Source organism: Bombyx mori, chromosome 13, assembly GCF_030269925.1.
Source record: "Bombyx mori chromosome 13, ASM3026992v2".
Taxonomy (NCBI): domain Eukaryota; kingdom Metazoa; phylum Arthropoda; class Insecta; order Lepidoptera; family Bombycidae; genus Bombyx; species Bombyx mori.
The window spans coordinates 11,212,479-11,233,099 of NC_085119.1; the positions used below are offsets into that span (position 1 = coordinate 11,212,479).

Consider the following 20,621-nt stretch of genomic DNA (forward strand, 5'->3'; position numbering starts at 1 on the left):
CAAAGGGTTTTTGTTCAGATATACTTTGAAGTTGTGTTTGAAGATGATTTGCACATATTTATAGTTTGTTACGATGAAAATACGATTATTAAGCAATTGGTCTAATTTTTTTTATTGAGGCTTTATGTATTGTTTTTTGTTTATATGTTCATAATTATATTTATTTCTGCTTAATGTTTTACGCAGCCAGTAACGTATTTAGTACAAGTAACTGAAAAACTGACTTGGCAAATTCTGAGTATGCAGTCATTAATCAAAACGTCATATTAAATCCATTATTAATGTCATGTGACATGATGCTATGTCAGCGGCTAGCTTGTGTGTCGGGCGGAACTAAGACTAGGTAGTAAAAATTTTGGGGACTCCTAAATCAATAATACTCGTATAATCATCTAAATATTCGTTAACTAATCTTTGCAAAATTCATATTTGAACACTAATTTAATTAATCACTAAATAAGTTTGGGTTAAACTGAAGTAATAAATAAAAAAGAAAAACTAAAGCTTTAAAACGTGTAATCACATTCAAATCATATTTCATTCCAAATTCGACCAACGTAACATTTAAATGGCTTAATGTTGAAAAACAATAGCTAAATAATTTGCTATAGAACGAATACCCTTACAAAATTGTTTCCGACTGAACTGCTTTTCTTTGCAAAACAAACGTACCCGACCAAGAGTAAACTTAATCCAATCCGCGTCTAACCGAGTGAGTCGTCGTCTCAAACAAATTATTTGACATAATATCGTTAATTAGAAGCCCTCCTTTATACCTCGGGGTAGAGTAATTAGTTTCGGATGTTCTGAATGGAGCCTTTTTCTGCTCGTTACAACAGAAACAAAGCAGCAATGAAGTAAACAGTTCTTATTCAGTAAATTTGCATTTGTAGCGAATTGAAAAACTTTGATACGCTGCCTTTTGTTCAATGGTTTTGTTTCAGTAATCATTGACTGTAAAGGAAATTCAAATTATAATTTATTATATAATATCTGATTGTCACTGTTAACATTTTGTAACTAACGTATTATGATTGTCGAATTTTCTTAGTAAGAATTTTTGTGAAACTTGCTTTCAAGCAATTTCTATTTAAAATAGATTTCACCAATTTTAATATCAGTTCTTATTGAAAGTATTTCAAAGTCTTTTTCCCTATCTTTTCGCTGGCAGCCTAAGGGGTTATTCCAGGTTCTGGCGCAGGGGTAGGTGAGCTCACGGGCTCAACTTAAAAGAATTTGCTAACACTATCCCTAGCAAGATCAGCGCTTCGCAGAATCTATCACCGAATCGAAATCGTGACCCGCTGAAAAGAATCTATAAGAAACTCAGTGGGCGAGATTTTGTACGCAACGAAACTTGGATCATTTAAAATGTTACTTAAAATCAATATTAACACATTAGATAACAAAAGTATCTGTGTATTTTTTATCTTAGGGCAATTTAAAATAAATTTTATCGTGCTGTTTTATTTCGAAATCCGCGAAGAGGTTGCGTGTCGTTCACAAGACGTTTCTCCCCTCGCGGGTTTAATTGCACGACCATTGTTCCGGTTGATTTGATTTTGTATCTCTCTATAGAGCAGTCATAATAACAAGCTTAGCGACCAACTCGGTCCATGCACATAAACACCAAATCCTTTCTAAATATATTATTTCTGTAAATGTGTTTAAAATTTAAAACATAATGTTACAGCGTTATGGTAAAGAAATTACAATAAAATTTGAGGTTATGCCACCATGGCATTTGTAAGTAATGTTAATAAAAATAAGATATTCTTAACTCTTGTACACGCTACTACTGTGTTTGTACTCTACTTGCAATATTGGAAATTAATGTAAAACATTGAAACGTACATACATAATACTAAATTAACAATATACATTTTTTCTAAATACAATTTAATTGCTATCAAACTTTGCATAGAAATACAGTAGTACCGCCGTCGACTTTTGATTTATTTCCTCAAAAGTTTACATTTTACAGTTGCGTGTCAATGTGGAAAGGCCGACGTGTCATGCACACTCTTTCCCTGACAATTTCAACGAACAACAACTTGCTCCTAATTGTGTTTGCGATTCCTTTAGAAGGCTCTTTTGACTCGACTCCAATTGTGAAAACTCGTTTTGAAACGACATTAAATACGACCGAATTTCAGATAATTAACTCAGATTACGGCCTTTCAACGTAAAATTCGCTTTTGTTACAGATAATTTGAAGAAACGATTACTTTGATACAATATTATTGTTCTGACTGTTTGTAGCTGTGATTATCTTTGCTTATACTACTCGTGTAAAGTAAGACGAATATTGTTTCTAAAGTTTAGTACTTCTTGCTTTAAATTACCAGTAAATCGAATTACGTGATGCAACAAAAACATTTCTATAGAACGGTATTTTTTTAAATAACTGTAGCAAGCATCGGTTTCCATTCCAAACAACCGTGAAACGTCCCGTAAACAAAAGTCTGACCACCGTGCAAATGAAATATCCAGCAACTTAAAACGCATGCATATTCTGCCAAAAAACCCTATTATAATCTGCATCGCACACCAGCGGACGCTCTTTTCATTCGATGCCTTTTGTTGGCAGATTCAATTAAGTTTACATCGGCACCGAGGTCAGTTAATAAAAACCGAAGCCTACAAAAATTGGCGCGTAAATCAAATTCAATAAAGTGCAGTACAATAGAACGGTGTGGATCAACGGTAAATGACGCCGGTAAACAATCACGACTCACATGGCACACCAATCATATTGTTTGCATCGAAGTTTTTTATTACACTTTTAATATGAACTGGATTAATAAGATGTAACAATTATTGTACCTATTGTACCATTATGAATACATTTCAATACCAAGTTTTTTATTTCTTTATCTTGTGGTTGAATAGATGGATCGACAAAACCTCAGATAGTTCTGCCGTTTATGATATTTAGTGATAAGCCTAGGATCTTCAACACACTTCCTCAACGAATTTTATTGAAGATCAGACTAAAGTAGTTATTGTTGTTATTCAGATATACGCCAGTAAGTATCTGTCCCTAATATTATTATAGGAATGTATATTCGAAAGCCTCAATGATGTATGTGAATTAGCTGGTTTTTATGACACCATACTAACCATATTTAGAGACCATACTTTTCATTCATTCAAGACCATCGTTGATACCCGATCGTGTGTGTTGAGTTCCGGCATACTAACATTTAATAGATAAGTTAATTGTAGCTTATGGATAAGCTTGCTAACCTATGTTTGTATTATCTTATGCAGCGTTGTTGGTTTCAATACGTTTCCCATTGCGATCGGCGAAGTTGTCATAGAGGTTTCCATTACAATCACAAGAATCCGGCTCTGTCCAGTGTTCATGTATGTCTCTAGATGGTGACCTGGGATGTGGGACACCTGATGTAAAGTGGTTACTGAAGCCCGTAGACATCTACAACGTAAATGCGCCACCCACCTTGAGATATAAGTTCTAAAGGTCTCAGTATAGTTACAACGGCTACCCCCCTTCAAACCGAAACGCATTACTGCTTCACGGCAGAAATAGGCAGGGCGGTGGTACCTACCCGTGTGGACTCACAATAGGTCCTACCACCAGTGGTTACGCAAATTATAATTTTGCGGGTTTGATTTTTATTACACGATGTTATTCCTTCACCGTGGAAGTCAATCGTGAATATTTGTTAAGTACGTATTTCATTCGAAAAATTGGTACCCGCCTGCGGGATTCAAACACGGGTGCATCGCAACAACGAATGCACCAGACGTCTTATCCTTAAGGCCACGACGACTTATAACGAAGAATCCGGCTCTGTCCAGTGTTCATGTATGTCTCTAGATGGTGACCTGGGATGTGGGACACCTGATGTAAAGTGGGTACTGAAGCCCATAGACATCTACGACGTAAATGCGCCACCCACCTTGAGATATAAGTTTTAAGGTCTCAGTATAGTTACAACGGCTGCCCCACCCTTCAAACCGAAACGCATTACTGCTTCACGGCAGAAACAGACAGGGTGGTAGTACCTATTCGTGCCGACTCACAAGAGGTCCTACCACCAGTCATTACGCAAATTATAATTTTGCGGGTTTTTTGTTGCGGGGTTGATTTTTATTACACAATGTTATTCCTTCAACGTGAAAGTCAATCGTGAACATTTGCCAAGTACGTATTTCATTAGAAGAATTGGTACCCGCCAGAGGGATTCGAACACCGTTGCATCGCTAGATACGAATGCACCGGACGTCTTATCCTTTAGGCCACGACGACTTAAACCTATACCTACCTATACCTGTACCTATATATAAAACAGGGAATAATAATTTGGCGCCGGATGACGGTGAGTGGTTTATTCACAGTTTATTAATTATTATTATTGATCTTTATCCGAAACTTTTGTGACAGAGTAGTACAGACAGACTGATGCATTGCAATACGTCAATAAAGACAACGAATATCACAATGTAACAAATACCTTGCTTCGATAGGCACCTCACTGTCACCCTTTCACATTAAGAATTCTCGTCCGCCCTGCCACGTTTCCGAATTAATCGCCCAAGATCCTACTCTATTAAAGTTTCTTTTGTAAGTTGTTTAAGAAGCTCAACTCCCTTACAACTCCGTAGATAATGTTAAACATTCATTTAAGTGCCCGCCCAACTTCCGAATTGTCGTATAAATCTTATAATTCTTCAACCGTTTATTATTCATATCATCGTTCTGAACGTCACACTTCGTGAACTGCGCGTAAACTTTTGCTTTGGAATATATATCTAATAAGACTTTGCAACCCCTCATAAAATAATACGGTGGTGTGAAAAACCTCAGGTTCGATACTGAAATGCTAATGTTATATTGGTATTATATTTAAATATTGCTATATTATTTATTTACACTACTAATGGTGTAAGCGACGATCAGGAAAAACAAGCCAGTCTAAATGTTGATGTTGATATTTTTTTAGAATCTAACGCGCTAATGTTTGGTTTCTTATTTAACGGTTGGTTTAACGGCCGTCTGGTGTAGTGGTAAGTGACATGGTCACTACACAAGAGGGTCGCGGGTTCGAATCCCGCCAAGGGAAGATATTTGTTTGATAAATATAAATGTATTTTCCAGGGTTGTGGATGTATATTAAATATATAGGTATGTATGTGTATAATCAAAATCTTACATTTATTTCCGTTATCTGGTACCTTTAACACAAGTTCTTCACGAACTTAGCACGGGACCAGTTAACGTGGCGTGATTGTTAGTAAATATTTATTTATTATTTATTTAATATACATAATGTAATACAGATAATTTATTAGATAAAAATAAATCCAAAACATTTTTCAACTCGAACTGCGCAATGAACGACAAATTCTTGTTTCATTATAGCCATTAAATGTTCAGAAGAGTCAGTTTTCGTGCAGCGTAATATAAAATAAAATTTGAACAGCGGTGCAACTCCATTACCGTTCACGTTCGATGGATCCCCTGGGACGTTTTCCTGTAATGTCGATCGCTGCCGATCTGATAGCTCACTTAACAATGTTAGAAAATTATCTTAGCATGTGACTCTCGGAACGTTTGAATTTAAAGACCGAATAAAGAGTCAGAGTCTCACAATGTATGCTAGAACGGCCACAGTCGATCAAGATCTGAGTTATTTTACAACGTCTTCTTTGATACTATTAAACATGTCACGGATCAGTCGAACGTAAACTGAATTTAAAATTTCAAAAACCCATTGTATAGTCGAGTCGAATATAAGTCAATAGCAATTAATGCAGGCACGTTACGGGTAAAGTTCAGTTAACCAAATCCGGTATCATTTTATATTCGACGGAAAAAACAATAAAACCGGTGGCCGTAACGGATGGCCTTTAAATATTCGTTCGATTGTCCGTCGATAAAAACAATAAAACGAAGACAATAAAAACCATAACAAAATTAATGCTGCACAATTTTATACTGTGTTTTCAAACTTACTTAACGGGTACTCAGAGAAGCGTGCTAAGCAATAGCGGGAAGCCGCCAAAACACGTAGCTCGTTCATTCACGTCGTTATAACATCGCCAATCTGAGAAGATATCCGATTTCCGTAAGGCAACCCGGTGTCTACGAAACGTAAAGAGGGATCTTTTCAAACTGGAAATGTGTTAGTCGTCTGAGCGTATACCTACTACTGATGTCGCGACATCAGCGGTTTCCAAACGACTACTACACTCATTTGCGGGTTCTATCACAATCTTACTGTTTTTATGCTGCTCCCATAAATAGTGAACCAAATTCTAAATGGGCAAACAAAGTTTAATATTTTTTAAATAAGCAATATAATATTTAAGCTATAAAATATAACTACGTATTGAAACACTTACCAATTTGTAGCTTTTCAATTATTCAGCTATTGATTTTAAACTAAATACCTAAGACAAATGAAGCTTCAATCGGCTTGTTTCCACTCTAATCGTCTAAGAAGGCAGAGGTATTTTTTACTTATTCCGCATATTTTTCAAAGGCCGATAGCTTGGAGCTCTTTAATACGCGTACTTAAACACCCCTAACATGAATAATTAGGTGTTCCCCAGATTTATCATCCCGGGTTATCTGTAAAACACGGGCTTAAATCCGCTAAATCATTATTTCCACTTTATTGAGGATAATACGTCTTCCAGTGGATGTGAATCTGATTAATGCCTTCGGCATGAGACCGAGCAACTTTGTCAAAGATAGCGGAGAAAAATAAAGGGACGTGACTCGACTAATTCACATTTTACGACAAGAGTTAAGAATAATTGTGAAAATATTTACAAAAAGAGGTTTGAAATTTAAATAGTAACCTGTATGACACTTTTATTTTTAATCATCCTATTCTTCTTTTGAACTCCAAGTGTCAAATTAATTGGCTTGACATTTTCAGAATAGAACGTCAGAGATTTAATAAAGTGGTTTTTGGTGTTTATTCAAGGAGCAATTATATTAACATGATATATTTTGGTTTTGTATTCACTTTTGCGTTCGGTACCTAATCTACTTCTATTTAACTAAGATTTTCATAAAGTTTAAAGCACATTCATTAATTGCCATTTCTCTTACTTTCAGTCGTAATATTATCTCCACAAGCAATTGCTCAAGGAGAAAATGACATCAAACGAGGAACTTATCCTTATATGGTATGCTTTTGAAATTCATATGATGACAATTGTTTTAATAATAATCTATTCCGCTAAAAACGATTGTTTCTATACCTTACAGGCATTTGTTTACTATTTAGACAATACAATAGTGGATGAGTCTGGTGCCCGCTTCCTGCAAAGCGCGTTCCTCATTCGTCTTGATTGGTTGGTCACATCGTCGATTGACGTCAGCAGTCCAGATAACAATGTCGTGGGATTTCCAACTAAAACATTACTAGCCAGAGTTGGTGCTGTCACTATTGATACTAATTTCACCCTTAACGAAGATGAAGATGAACAGGAACAAGAGGTATATTGTTGCCTTCCCTGATACGTAATCTAATTCTAAAATAACAATTCGGAATCCCATTAAAATTATAAAAGTAACGTTTGATAAATTAATATTAAAAATTGGTCGCATGTAGGTATATTGTTTTATCAAAGCAAACATTAATGAATACGATGATTTATTCGTATATTTCCACAATTAGCTTTAATCGTTAATTATTACATCTTTTTTTTTTCATGGAAGATTATTCAAGTGGTTCGACCGTCCAATCACAATGCATCTGAATGGTGGCGCACTGATATTTCCCTGCTAAAGACGATATTTCCATTCAAGATCACTACTGCTGTTAATAGTGCGTATTTTCATTTGAAGATGGAAACCTTTGACAAGCCTTGTTTCATTCTAATTTTCATCGTAAGTAGTATATTTGTTTTTTTTTAATATATTTTTTTTTATTACCATTATGGGTGGACGAGCTCACATCCCACCTTGTGTAAAATGGTTACTGGAGCCCATAGACATCTACAACGTAAATGCGCCACTCACCTTGAGATATAAGCTCTAAAATCTAAGTATAGTTAGAACGACTGCCCCACCCTTCAAACCGAAACGTATTACTGTTTCACGGCAGAAATAGGCAGGGTGGTGGTACATACCCGTGCGGACTCACAAGAGGTCCTACCGTACCAGTAAAAATACTTCACTTGCTCTTTTTTAAACATTTTTACAACACAGAAGGAGTCTGGTAATTTTTCCGACGACAAAGTACTCAAACGGACTTCAGTCGAGCTTCAAATACCATCGACAAAAGAAATTTGCGGAGCACGATTTACTGAAAATTCTATGGTTTGCGCTGTTGAAAACGATGAATACAAAAACAACACTGTGCAAGATTTTTGCCTTGTAAGTAGAATAGTACTAGCGTTTTTCCAACAGTTTCAACAGCGAATGTTTACAATTGGAGAGCTATAATTTGTGCATGTAAACTATTTTAAACTCAACAAGTGCAACTTCTATTGGACCAGTTTCCTTTTAGCCTAGCTCTTTTTTAGCAAAATTGAGCCCTAACTGATCTTATTAGATACCGGAGGCCGTAAATGTTATTATTGCTCACCTAGAAACATAAGATTGAATAAATTAATTTTCAAATCCATCAAACCATAGTACGTTATATGCCATATGCCCTCTCATCATTATTAGAAAATGTAAAAAAGTATTATTTCCATCAGGGTAATAGTGGCGGACCGCTAATATGTCACAACGAAGTAGTAGGAGTGCAAACCTATGCTGAACTGAACTGTAACCCACCATACCTCTATCAATTATTAAACCAATGGGAAAACTTTATATCTTGTGGAACAGACGACAAATGTCATGAAAAAGAATGCAGTAAGCATTGTGTTTCATTTCATAAAGATGTGAAGACTGAACAAAATAAACCTACTTTAACGGCAAGAATCGATTATCCTAAGTCTACAGAAAAAACATTTGAGAATATAACAGCTACATCAGCTCTGCCGGAAACAGTCACCGAAGAAGGTGAAATTGAAATGACACCGACATTAACCACAGAAGCGACAACAACAGAAGTAAATACAACCACGAGGATTACTTTACCAACATCAGAAGCTAGAGCAACTACAAAAACAAGTAATCAGAAAGATGAAATTCGAGCAGACTCAACTGAAAATCTCAGAAATAGTCGAAAAAGGTTAGAGCATGTCGAGGAAGAGGCTAAAAGAAAAGTAAACGTGGAAGCTCAAAAAGAAGATAAAGATCACAAAGAGACAAAGATTGTTAAACTGAGTAGTGCAGCAGACAGGAACAGTGCTATTCATTGTTATCTGTTTGGATTAATGTTTTGGCATTTTATTTAGGAACCATTAGCATGTGTCATATATAGCTCTCTAAATTAACAATAAATTTTTGTTCAATTATGAATGTAATTAATTTAATCCAAGACTATATAAACCCAACAAATCTTTAACCAAATTTAATGAGTTCTTGGTAAGATTTATAAAATGAAGAAATTTAGTTAGAAGATGCACTTGCGAGGTGTCTGAGCCAAAGTTTGGAGAATAAGAAGAATTAAGTAGCGTTGAAGGCTTAACGCCTCCACAGCTTGCTCTAATAGCATTAACAAGTTTCCAGACAATATTGAAGGAATATTTGTACATTTACTTAAAAGTTATTTATACAAACCATAGGCACTGAACATTACTCTCAAAAGTTTTGTTGTTCATTGGAATTAACAACTAAGTGTATCAAGTTTTATTTTTAAGATTTATTAGACAAAGAATTGAACGTTATAATTTTTATATTACATTTTCTTATTCGATTAACCTATTCTTATAATACAATAAAAAAATTAACTTTCGAATTACTTAAACCTGAACAGTGTTCAAGAAAGGTAAATCTAATATTTCGCTGTATAGGTAAAGTGTAGTGGGCAAAACAATGACTAATTTGTGATGAGCCAGTATCTCTAATTAGCATATCGGGTGGCGGCAAATCCCTGGTCTCGACTTCGCGAAGGACCCAATTTACATTTTCACAAGTCGCGGTTAAGTACACTTAACTTCCAAGTCTACAAGCCTCCTGTAATTTGTTTCGAAAGCGTTAAAGCCTTGTTTAAATATACTTTGTGGCTTAGCAAGGAACTATCTTCGGCGGCTCGTTTCTTGTTCTGAACTTGCGTTTTGTCTGAGTTAAGCTTTTTTTAAGCTATATGCAAATTTATTTGTTTTTGATTGTTATGAAAATTAAGAATTAACTGAGAGAAATGGTGGGAAGACTATTGATGGACAAACCATTCTACTGAACTATTGGATTGTAGGATTACAGGACTAGCGTTTATTAGTGTCGAAATTGCAGTGTGTAGATTTTTTTTTAATTTGATGGGTGGACGAGCTCACAGCCCACCTGATGTTAAGTAGTTACTGGAACCCATAGACATCTACAACGCCACCCACCCTGAGGTATATAAGTTCTAAGGTATAGTTACAAAGGCTGCCCCACCCTTCAAACCGAAACGCATTACTACTTCACGGCAGAAATAGGCAGAGTGGTGGTACCTACTCGTGCGGACACACAAGATGCCTACCACTAGTAATTATGCAAATTATAATTTTGCGGGTTTGATTTTTATTGCACAATGGTATTCCTTCACCGTGGAAGTCAATCAAGAGCATTTGTCAAGTACGTATTTCATTAAAAAAGTTGGTACCCGCCTGCGGGATTCGAACACCGTTGCGTCGTTATATACGAATGCACCGGGACGTCTTAATCTAGGCCACGATGGCTTCTTATTTATTATATGTATATAGACCAGCTAAGAAAGAGAGCGAGAAAGGGAGTAGTTGGTATCTAGCCATGAATCTCATGGACAATTCTTTTTGCTAGTACAAAATGTACAGCCTCGGACATAGTCTTAAACTTTCACAAGTTCTATGTTAGGACAGCGGGCGCGTTACGGCTGATACGATAATAGTGATAAAATGTTAATATCGATACACCGATACAAGGATACGTGAAAAGATGAGAACAGAAAACAAAACATGTTAAAAAGCGCGATAAATAGGAAATTATTTGAAGCTAGAAAATGGAAGAGGTGAAAATTTTAAATTCTCAAAACGTTTGAATCGAAATGTATCTTAATACTCCTCAATGTGTTTAAATTCCGAATGGGGTTCGCATCGGAAAACTGTTATGCATATTTTAAAGTTAAATTTACTTACAACGGAGCTTCTGTACCGAATGAAGTTTCAATGTGAATATCTCTCCGTGAATTTAAAACTGTTTTATGATATTCCTGAGACGTGCCTTCGCTAACTGTAAATTTGAAAATAAATCGACTTGATCATTCGATTGAAATTTATTTTTCATTCACAAGATTCTCACATTGATCATATAAACGTAAGTTACGATATTTCTTAGTGTAGAGTTGTAGACTAAATACAAAAATAGACTTCTGAAAACAAAACAAAAAACTTAAACAAAAAAATCATTTTAACTTTAGGCAATTAACATTAACGCGAAATACAATGAGTTAACAAACAAAATAAATTAATTCAACAATCTCGTAAAAAGAAATAAGCAGTTCATAAACTTTTAATAATTAAAACTCAGATAAAATAAGTACAACGAGGGCCATGAACCAGTTTTATTAGAGCTCTCCTACCCCAAGTATTTGTATATAAAAACTCGAACCAGACTCGGTTTTCCAGAGATACAGGAGAATAGGTCCCGTGTAAAATATTTTTCCGAATGACTTCCCAGTAGGAATGCAAAACTGAAAACTGCCGTTAGCACAATCACGACCCGGAATTAAGCTGCTCGTCCACCAAAGCGAAGAATAAAATAATATGCTGTGCCAACAAGAGGCACTGTTACGTATCCTGTAACATTGCTGATTATTGTATATATAAGAAACCTAAGTATAAAACATAAATTATAATATATAAATTGTTTTCTAAAATGTAATTAATTAAGCCAAATACGACACGAATTTTTGTTGCATTATATGTTAAGAAATTTAACATAACCATAGTGCAGATTCACAAAACTAAAAATACAATATTTCAAGTACTACTAGTACACACGCTTATAAAGTGAAATAACTTTGTATTAAATGAAGATATATCTGAGTGTCTATATTTTTAATTTAGAAAATTAATGGAAATCTATGTAGTAGTTTTACGTGATGCGCGCACAAAGGCAGACCTCTATCGGTTTATTTATACAGACAAAAAGGATACGCACGAATGCCGAGCATAATATGATATTACAAATCGAAATAAATCATTGTAAGTAAACAAAAAAATGTTATTGAAAGTATAACTGTATCCGCTTCTACCGTCGACTGTAGGCAATTTTCAATCTCTTTCCTATTTGTGACAGTAATAAAGCGCCCGGGAAAAGTCAACAATCAATTTTGTATTTCAATTTATTCCCAACCATCTTAGTTCGTGCGGTGATAAGAAAAAGAAAAACGCGTTCATTGAAAACGGAAATTATTGCAAGAAGCCATCAGTGGTGTGCGCCGGCTTCCTACGCTGTTTTATTTCCATTTTTTGTTTGTCTAATGGTTTCGATTTGTGCCATTGCGATATTTACGCGTCTCATTATCGTGTTTGTCACGGGAAAGCCCAGTTCAGAATTCAAATTTTAGTTCTCAGATTTTTTAATGTAGCTGATATTTAAAACGATTCCGAAAATAAAGTCAGAGCTTGGGAAATACGAATATACCAAAATTAATTATTCGTGCATAATACAATTAATGAAGACAGTTTTACGTCAAGACATATATTAAGTGTATAATCTATGGTCAAGACTAAGGCAAGGATTCAATATAATTTCGACTTTGAGAACTATCATATTACAGCCTGTACGTTTACACGGCAATTCTGATAAAAACAACAATTATTTTTATAGTTTTAAATTATTATATAATATAGTAGCAGCATATTTGTGGACCGAATTTCGCGATTTTTTTTCTTTCAGATATAAGTTCTAAGGTCTCAAGTATAGTTACAACGGCTGCCCCACCCTTCAAACCGAAAATGCATTACTGCTTCACGGCAGAAACAGACAGGGTGGTGATACCTACCCGCGCGGACTCACAAGAGGTCCTACCATCAGCCATTCATTGTATGTTTAAATACATTTTACCGAGTAGTACATTAAGCTGGCATCAGTAGGTTATGGCTACCATTGGCGCGAAGCAAAGTAAGAGTCGGTCAGTCGTTATACAATATAATCAACCTCATGTTTCAAGGTATTCACGTATGATTATGTGACTTAGACGTCTATAGATTCTTGTGCTATTCCTTTAAATTAATCCAAACAGTTTAGGGTGAATATGGTTATGTTTGTGGAGCTGAAATTAAAGATGGCATCGATAACAATTCTATCAGGGCGTACTGGGCCGACAATGAGGGCGGCGAAGTGCCGGGAAATTGGGGTGATTTTTCTTGTATACACGTCCGCTCTGTACTGTTAGCATAAAACTCAAACTAATATATAAATATTAATTATTTTTTATTGCTAAGAACCTATCTTATTATATTGTTTGGGCAACCTGTTTACCATTTATTTATGGGCACGCAATAGAGTATCTTGAACTGCGTTAAGAACCAACAAAGATCAGGGTTTTTATTGCAATAGATGGGTGCACGAGCTCACGGCTTACCCGGTGTTAAGTGTTCACCGGAGCCCATAGACATCGACCATGCCATAATGCCGCCGCCCATCTTGACAAATGAATTCTAATTTTCAGTTTTTACAGTACAACGGCTGCCCCACCCTTAAAACAGAAATGGAAACCGTAATGCTTCACGGCAGAAATAAGCAAGCTGTTAGTATCTACCCGTGTGTGCTAAGGAGCCCACAAGTAATTACGCAAATTATTATTTTTTACAGGTTTGATTTTATTACACGATGCTATTCCTTCATCGCGGAGGTTATTGGTGAAGATTTTTACTTTTATATTTACTAAATGCTTAAAATATAATATTCATAAGTGTAAATTTTTTTAATTTCGTGTTTTTGAGGCTACGAGTACTGTGCGGTATTCAAAACATCAGAAATTGTAAAATTAAATTAAATTAAAAGTTAAACCCGAGAAGAAAAAAAGTCGAGGTCATCTCGTTTGTTTAAAACAACACTGAAACAACCTATTTTAATATTTCTAATATTTTCTTGTGTTGGTCTAGAATAGCCATCTCTTCTCGGAGATGTAAAAGCTACTGAGGAATTCCCAGGATATTGCGCATCAGCGATCTCTGACTTTATTGTACCACCATACCATAAAACAGATTACCGTCATTTATCGGACAGATTTTGATTTAATTTATCTTAAATAGCGCAGATAAAATTAAATTCACCCATTATTCACTTAGTTCAAGTTATTCAAAGTTTTTATTCAAAATACGTAGAGCTTCAGGAAACGTCTAGTTGTGAATAAAACTAAAAATTAACGGATTTATTTTGAATTTACTGTGCAATCTGTACTCTGTAGACGATTTCGTACTCCTTTAGTGGTTGATATCAGAGAGCGTGGCGGCGTAGCTACTAGCGGTCGCGTAATGCTCCGATATGAGATCGCTTCATTGTCGATTTTCACCCACTAAAATAGTATCTTTTCAAATTTCCGCTCACCTCTGCCCCCTGTTGCGAAATAACATTCATTGTCTGTTTACATTTTATGTGTGTTACAGTTGGGAAACCTATCAAGGAATTTTTGTGAGATTTTTTTGTCTAAAAAAAGCTACAGTTTATGATTTTTAATGTTATTCTGTATCTTTGTCGATTTAACAGCGACAAAATGACAATACAAATTATGTATATGTATTTTTTAATTCGTTTTAATATATATATGTATCTATATAAATAAATAAATATAAATTCGTTTTAATAATTAGATAAATGTTATTGGGAGAACTTTTTTGATAATTATTACTAAACGTTTTTTTAATCGTAATCTTAATATGTTTGATGATACTTTGGTCTACTGTTGTAGTAAACGGTATCGTACATGCTATTGACAATGTTAGTTTCCGACTAGCGAGAAAACTATTAGAAACCACTGAATTTACCCTAAATACTAGATAGTAAAATTTTAGAAACGGTATTATTCATTTTGTACACCTGCTTATGTGAGATTTTCAGGAATTGAAATATCGGAAATGAAATCACAAATTATTTTAAACAAGGTTTTAATGAGCTACATCTTTGGTCGTATCATTGGTTAAAGACCTGTCACATTCATATTTATACAAACGTGTGAAGGATTGTCTGCATTTACGAGTGCAGGAGGATGTATAGCCGCCAACGTATTATTATTTAGGATTCTAAGATTATTAGCATCATTGAAATTGAAATTATCGAATAGTTTGCTGGCAGCTGCATCTAGATGAAATGCAAAATAAACGTAATATAATTACAATATTATATCTAAAAAAAACTAATTTGAACTATTTAATATTGAATATTATTTTATACATTTAAAACATCAGCTATACAGTTCGAACATTTCTTATTTACCGAAATACAATAATAGGCTATGGAAATTTATTTACATAAATAATACAAACGTTTCAACAATATTGTTAATAAAACTTAACAGTTTTTACAATTTACATAAAAAGAAACAACAAATTATTATCAAAGAAAATCGTTTTAAATCAATTTACTATTTTACCGAAATTATTTGATAATAACATGCAAAAGTTTGTCTTCGACCGCATTCTTGGACAGTAAAATCATAATGTTGAAAACTAAAATATAAAATTAAAATGGCTTAGCCCAAATTACACGTTATTCGATCCAGAAATTGAGACAAAAAAATCTTGTACTATTTCATATTTTACATTAAACTACAATAAACGATACTATTTACATCAACGCCAATTATTTCATAAATTTTATATTTTTCACTAAAACCTGCCAGTCTTTAAGCCCGCACTTCTTAGAGCTTGTCACACGTACAATCATCTTCGATACTAACTAGCTAATGCGAACTTTTCTTTTTGTTAGCAAACTCCAAATAGTTTACAAGATCGTTCAGGCTTCCACGATAAACATTATGCTATTTTAATTAATTGAAATCGTTCATTGAGATCAAACAATTATATTACTAAAAAAAATTGTTTTTATTCGATCTAAATTACGTCATCAAATAATTACGAACTAGTAACAATGACAACTAACTACGGTTTGGCATTTACTTTGCTTTTATTACATAATAAATATAACACTGACACAAATTACCCACTTTTGTTTTAACACACTGACGCTCTAGTCTTTGGGTCGCTTACTTAGTTTAGTACGACTGTTCAGTTTTGATACTTGGCATACGGGTGGGCCGCGTCTCATACGCGGTAATCTCAGCTAGTCGCCGAGAGGCCCAGGGGCTTGAGGTGCGGGGGGGCAGCAAACGGAGCCGGAGACGAACCGGACATGTTGTTGTTCATGTCGCCGGAACGACCTGACCCGTTCATGAGGCCGCCCATCGCACCGCTCGTCTATTCAAAATGTTCAGCATTAAGTAAATGTTCAGCATTAAGTAAATATTTAGCATTAAGTAAATGTTCAGCATAAAATCAATTGTAATTTTAATAAGCTTTTATTAGCTTCAGACGTATGTATGTTAATATGTAACGGAATCTTTGAACATGATTTTCACCCTCTTCAAAACGTCGGATTAATTCGAAATTTGGCATACTTATGACCGATGACAATTCAATAATTAAAAAAAATGATTGAAAAATTGAAATTCACCTAAAAAATGAAAAATAAATAATAGTTAAAAAAAACAAAAAAATACGCTTTTATAGAAAATCCAACTAAAAGATAGAATATAAATTTTAATAAACTTGAATTAAAAATAATGTAAGAAAAAAATATTTTATTGTAAGAAAGCGTGGGGTGCTTTTCAGGATATTATCAAAATAACCCTTCTACTCATATCTGTTCATAAAATATTTATAACTGCTGATACCATGCACCCAATTTATTAAAATTTATTTTTAAACGTAAATAAGCTTGAGTTAAGCGTTTGCCGCATCCCTTTGATTAGAACATGATTGTCGCCTCCAGACTTGAAAAAATATAAATTCATTCTTAACTGGAATGCGTGATTTCCTTGCAGCAGACTAAATAGGATAGTACCCATTCAATATAGTAAGTTACATCTAGTACATTTATTTATTTACAATGAACTAAATGTTTTTAAATATTTACACACTGATAAATAAGGAAAATTTAAAATAAACCTTGGAGGATTCAAATTTCTTCTAATTTTATAATTGGCTTATTTGACGAGAACTTAGATTTTGAAATTCTTTTATAGTAAAAACCTTTAATCTATGATACCATTTTATACCGATATTTGTATAAAAAATAACATTGAATACAAAAGTGATATTTACCGGAGGTGGAGGCAAATGCGTAGTCTGTCGCTTGAGATGTGCCAGCGGTGGTGGATTGTACGCCATGTTTGCGAAAACCAGCCTCTCTTCGTAATCGTACTCGCAGAGAATCTTATTTTCGCATAAATAGAATCGATCGCCCACACAAAATCTGCCAACAAAAATATTGTTAAAAACACTAACCAGGATTTAACCTAAAAGATATACATGAGAAAATGTGAGCGTTATAAGAAACTATGATTACATTAAATCCACTAGCATTTCTAAGGCTACTTAAGAATATCGTTTAAAATTCATTTTATTTCACGTTTAATCTGTTACAAACGGCTTTAGACGTTAGATTTTATCAGGACTATCATTACTTTGATGAGGAGTACGGAAGGAAACCACCATAAAACGTCCAAAAAAGAAAATTTACTGTCATGAGTGGAAAGGTCAACGTGAAGCAAGTAGGCGCGATAACGTCACGCAAGCGAGCATCCCTCAATGTGGCTAAACAAAAGGTATCGCCTTCGACTCGCCAGTGGTCGCCGCCGTCCGGAGCCGTAGCTGATAACACTGTCCTTATCTCCCCTCCTTCCCTCCCCTTCCCTTCCGCGCCCCGCTTCTCAAGCCACCCTGCCAACTCTTTTGTTTCGCTTGTCTCAAAAATTAAGCGCAATAGCTCCGCTACAAATGTCTCTTTTTTAAGGGGCCAATTTCCACCGCAACTCAGTCGATTTCACCGCTCTTAATTAACTTTATTTCCTGTTCTCTTCGTTCCAGACTTTTGTTTCGAGCTTGTCGCTTTTTATTTTATGTTTTTTTTTTATCTGCGTCCGCGTAATGGAAAAGATGGAAAACGAAATTTTAATGACTGGGTGCAAGTTAAGCTTTGTACGGTACGTGATTGTTTCGCGTCGCGTTGGCACGGACGCCAAGTTTGACATTTTAAACGGATGCGTCTGTTCGCTGCTTCCCCTTCCTCGTAAGACAATGGATTTCAGATAGCTGTTGAATCGCGAACACGTAACGAATATGAAGAGGATCGAGTAGCTGTCACATAGTCTTTATCAGTAGTTCGTCATAACACAGCAAGACAATGATAGTAGGTTACATGTTAAGTTAATTTTGGTATTGCTTAATTTCGTTTTATATGGCCGCTCCAACAAATTCTAGCAAATATATTTCAATGTAGAACGTTCCAACACTAAACGTCACAGAGCAGCGAAAGCAAATTTTGATTTGATATCAAAATAGTGGCGGGAAGATGCGACAGTTTCACCGCTGGCGGCGGACGGAGTGCGATCCGTACGCACGGTTTCCGCCGCGGGCGAGTCTGCCGTGCACCAGCAGATTGCTACTAAATTATTTAGCCGTTTAGCGATATTTGTCCGTGATATCTGCTGTCCAGTCCGATCGGACAGTCCGCAAATTGGATTCAGATTTCCACCGTCGTGGAAATTGATTTCTACGTGATATTTAGTGTGTTGCACGTATTGTTCGGCAAACACGATGTACCGTAATAACGTTATGTTAATAATTGTATTGATTTTTTGTAAAGCTAGTTAATATTTCTTTTTGCTTTCTACAGTGTAGCTTTAATTTAATATGTTTACTGATAAACATATTTTAAATTTAATTAATTGAAAAAAGCTATAATCGCCATTAAACCAATGCAATTGTGATATAAGGCTCATGAATCATAGTGAATGAAGGTTATGGTGAATAAACTCGTTAATTTTTTTTACTTTACACAATTTTTTTACATTACACTTGGCTCATATCAGTATATGTGCGACTAGACGTTTTCATTCTCTAAAAACATTCCGAAAACGGTTGAATACAGATTCAAAAAGCGCTCGAATAAATATATAATTCGTTGAGACGTCGCCAGAGATCTTCTAACACGGAAAAGGTCCACAAGTAACGTATAAAGCAGTATAAACCATTCATAGTGGGACCAATCTTCGCGACCTTTGTATTATTTAAAAGGACGCAGTCCAAGGAAGATTGCCGATCCCGCGTCTCCAACTACTACGCTATTTACGTGCAAAACAAAATGGGAATTGAAAATTAAATTATAACCTTCAAATAGTTTATTTAAATCGTGTGAGTAATGAAACAAAAAGCATTGCAATTAAATTTTAGTTTTGTTTGCTTGGTTTATGTTAATGGAGTCAATTGATTTAATTTAAATTTAAATATTGATATGCCGTAATAAGGTGTATTTAATAGATAGTTTATCGTATTTTGGAACGAAGTTTCTTATGGGACGATGTGGAGGGGTACCCTAACCGGGAAAAAACGTCCGTAACGTAAGATTTTTATTAGTAATGCACACAGTGTACGACTTAACTTTGTAATAACGTACAAATTAGTAATGCACACAGTATACGACTTAACTTTGTAATAACGTACAAAAAATTACATATTTTTTATCATTCATTGACCACGATCTCAGAGCGTTCGTTTGCGCAATACACTAACTCTTATGCCAACAACCGTGAATGAAGTGTACCACAATAAGTTCGCACGTTACCGAATGACCGTGGGTCGTTGTGAAACCTCCAGTTTTATTTTCTTTATACCTCGAATAGAACTTAAAATTAATATTTTTATAATAAGGAGCTTCGTTCCTATCCGGTGTCCCACGACACCACACATCTTTTTTTTAGTTTAGTCCAAACACATAAATGGATTAAAATTTATGGCGCTACATTAAAAAGTTATATTGAACTATTTGTGAATCTTTAATCTCAAATTAATCTGCTTCTTGTTTAAATTGAAAATCCATATTACTTTCTTGTTCCTTGTATTTGTTTTCACTTATAAATGTTCATCGTTCAATTTTATTTGCAAGCTGAAGTGCTTGATAAACATCACTGGATAGTATTATAGGTTAGCGCCGAGGGTATTCAAGGGCTCAACGTATTTGCGAACTGTACCTGCTAAATTAACCTATGAAGATACGAAAGTGCACGATTTGAAAATGCAAAACTTCTGCTTTTTTTTGGTTAATCACTTGTGTACGAAAACTATGAGGTATTCGATTCGACACGTCGGAAATACTAAACTCGATAATAAGAATTAAAGGCTGTTTATAATCACATATATCTAATTTATTTTATTTTATTGCTTAGATGGGTGGACAAGCTCACAGCCCACCTGATGTTAAGTGGTTACTGGAGCCCATAGACATATCTACAACGTAAATGCGCCACCCACCTTGAGATATAAGTTGTAAGTACTCA

General features: G+C 34.9%; 2 protein-coding genes across 5 annotated transcripts in view; one reads left to right on the top strand and one right to left on the bottom strand.

Annotated features, from left to right (window-relative positions):
- The first annotated feature begins 6,873 nt into the window (after positions 1-6,873).
- On the top strand, positions 6,874-9,396 carry LOC101747039 (mast cell protease 3). Of its 2 annotated transcripts, none has more exons than XM_004927760.5 (6): positions 6,874-7,015; positions 7,097-7,167; positions 7,250-7,480; positions 7,703-7,873; positions 8,195-8,362; positions 8,689-9,396. In XM_004927760.5, the coding sequence occupies exons 1-6, from the start codon at positions 6,979-6,981 to the stop codon at positions 9,334-9,336; spliced, it is 1,326 nt and encodes a 441-aa protein (XP_004927817.1). In that variant the 5' UTR covers positions 6,874-6,978; the 3' UTR covers positions 9,337-9,396. The 2 variants fall into 2 exon arrangements, with proteins under 2 accessions (XP_004927817.1, XP_021204914.1); XM_021349239.3 differs by having other exon boundaries at positions 8,198-8,362.
- A 5,761-nt stretch (positions 9,397-15,157) lies between these two features.
- LOC692949 (beadex/dLMO protein) overlaps positions 15,158-20,621 on the bottom strand; it is an 84,157-nt gene continuing 78,693 nt past the window's right edge. For 2 of the 3 annotated variants that reach the window (XM_038014745.2, XM_038014746.2), the window contains 2 exons: positions 17,389-17,539; positions 15,158-16,482 (listed from right to left, as the gene is read on the bottom strand). In XM_038014745.2, coding sequence (XP_037870673.1) covers positions 16,345-16,482; positions 17,389-17,539 — 289 coding nt within the window. In that variant the 3' untranslated portion in view covers positions 15,158-16,344. 3 annotated transcript variants of the gene reach the window in all.

Coding starts and splice junctions, on each gene's coding strand:
- LOC101747039 (XM_004927760.5), top strand. CDS start 6,979: ATGATATATTTTGGTTTTGTATTCACTTTTGCGTTCG. Junction 7,168..7,249: donor GAGGAACTTATCCTTATATG/GTATGCTTTTGA, acceptor TATACCTTACAG/GCATTTGTTTACTATTTAGA. Junction 8,363..8,688: donor CTGTGCAAGATTTTTGCCTT/GTAAGTAGAATA, acceptor TATTTCCATCAG/GGTAATAGTGGCGGACCGCT.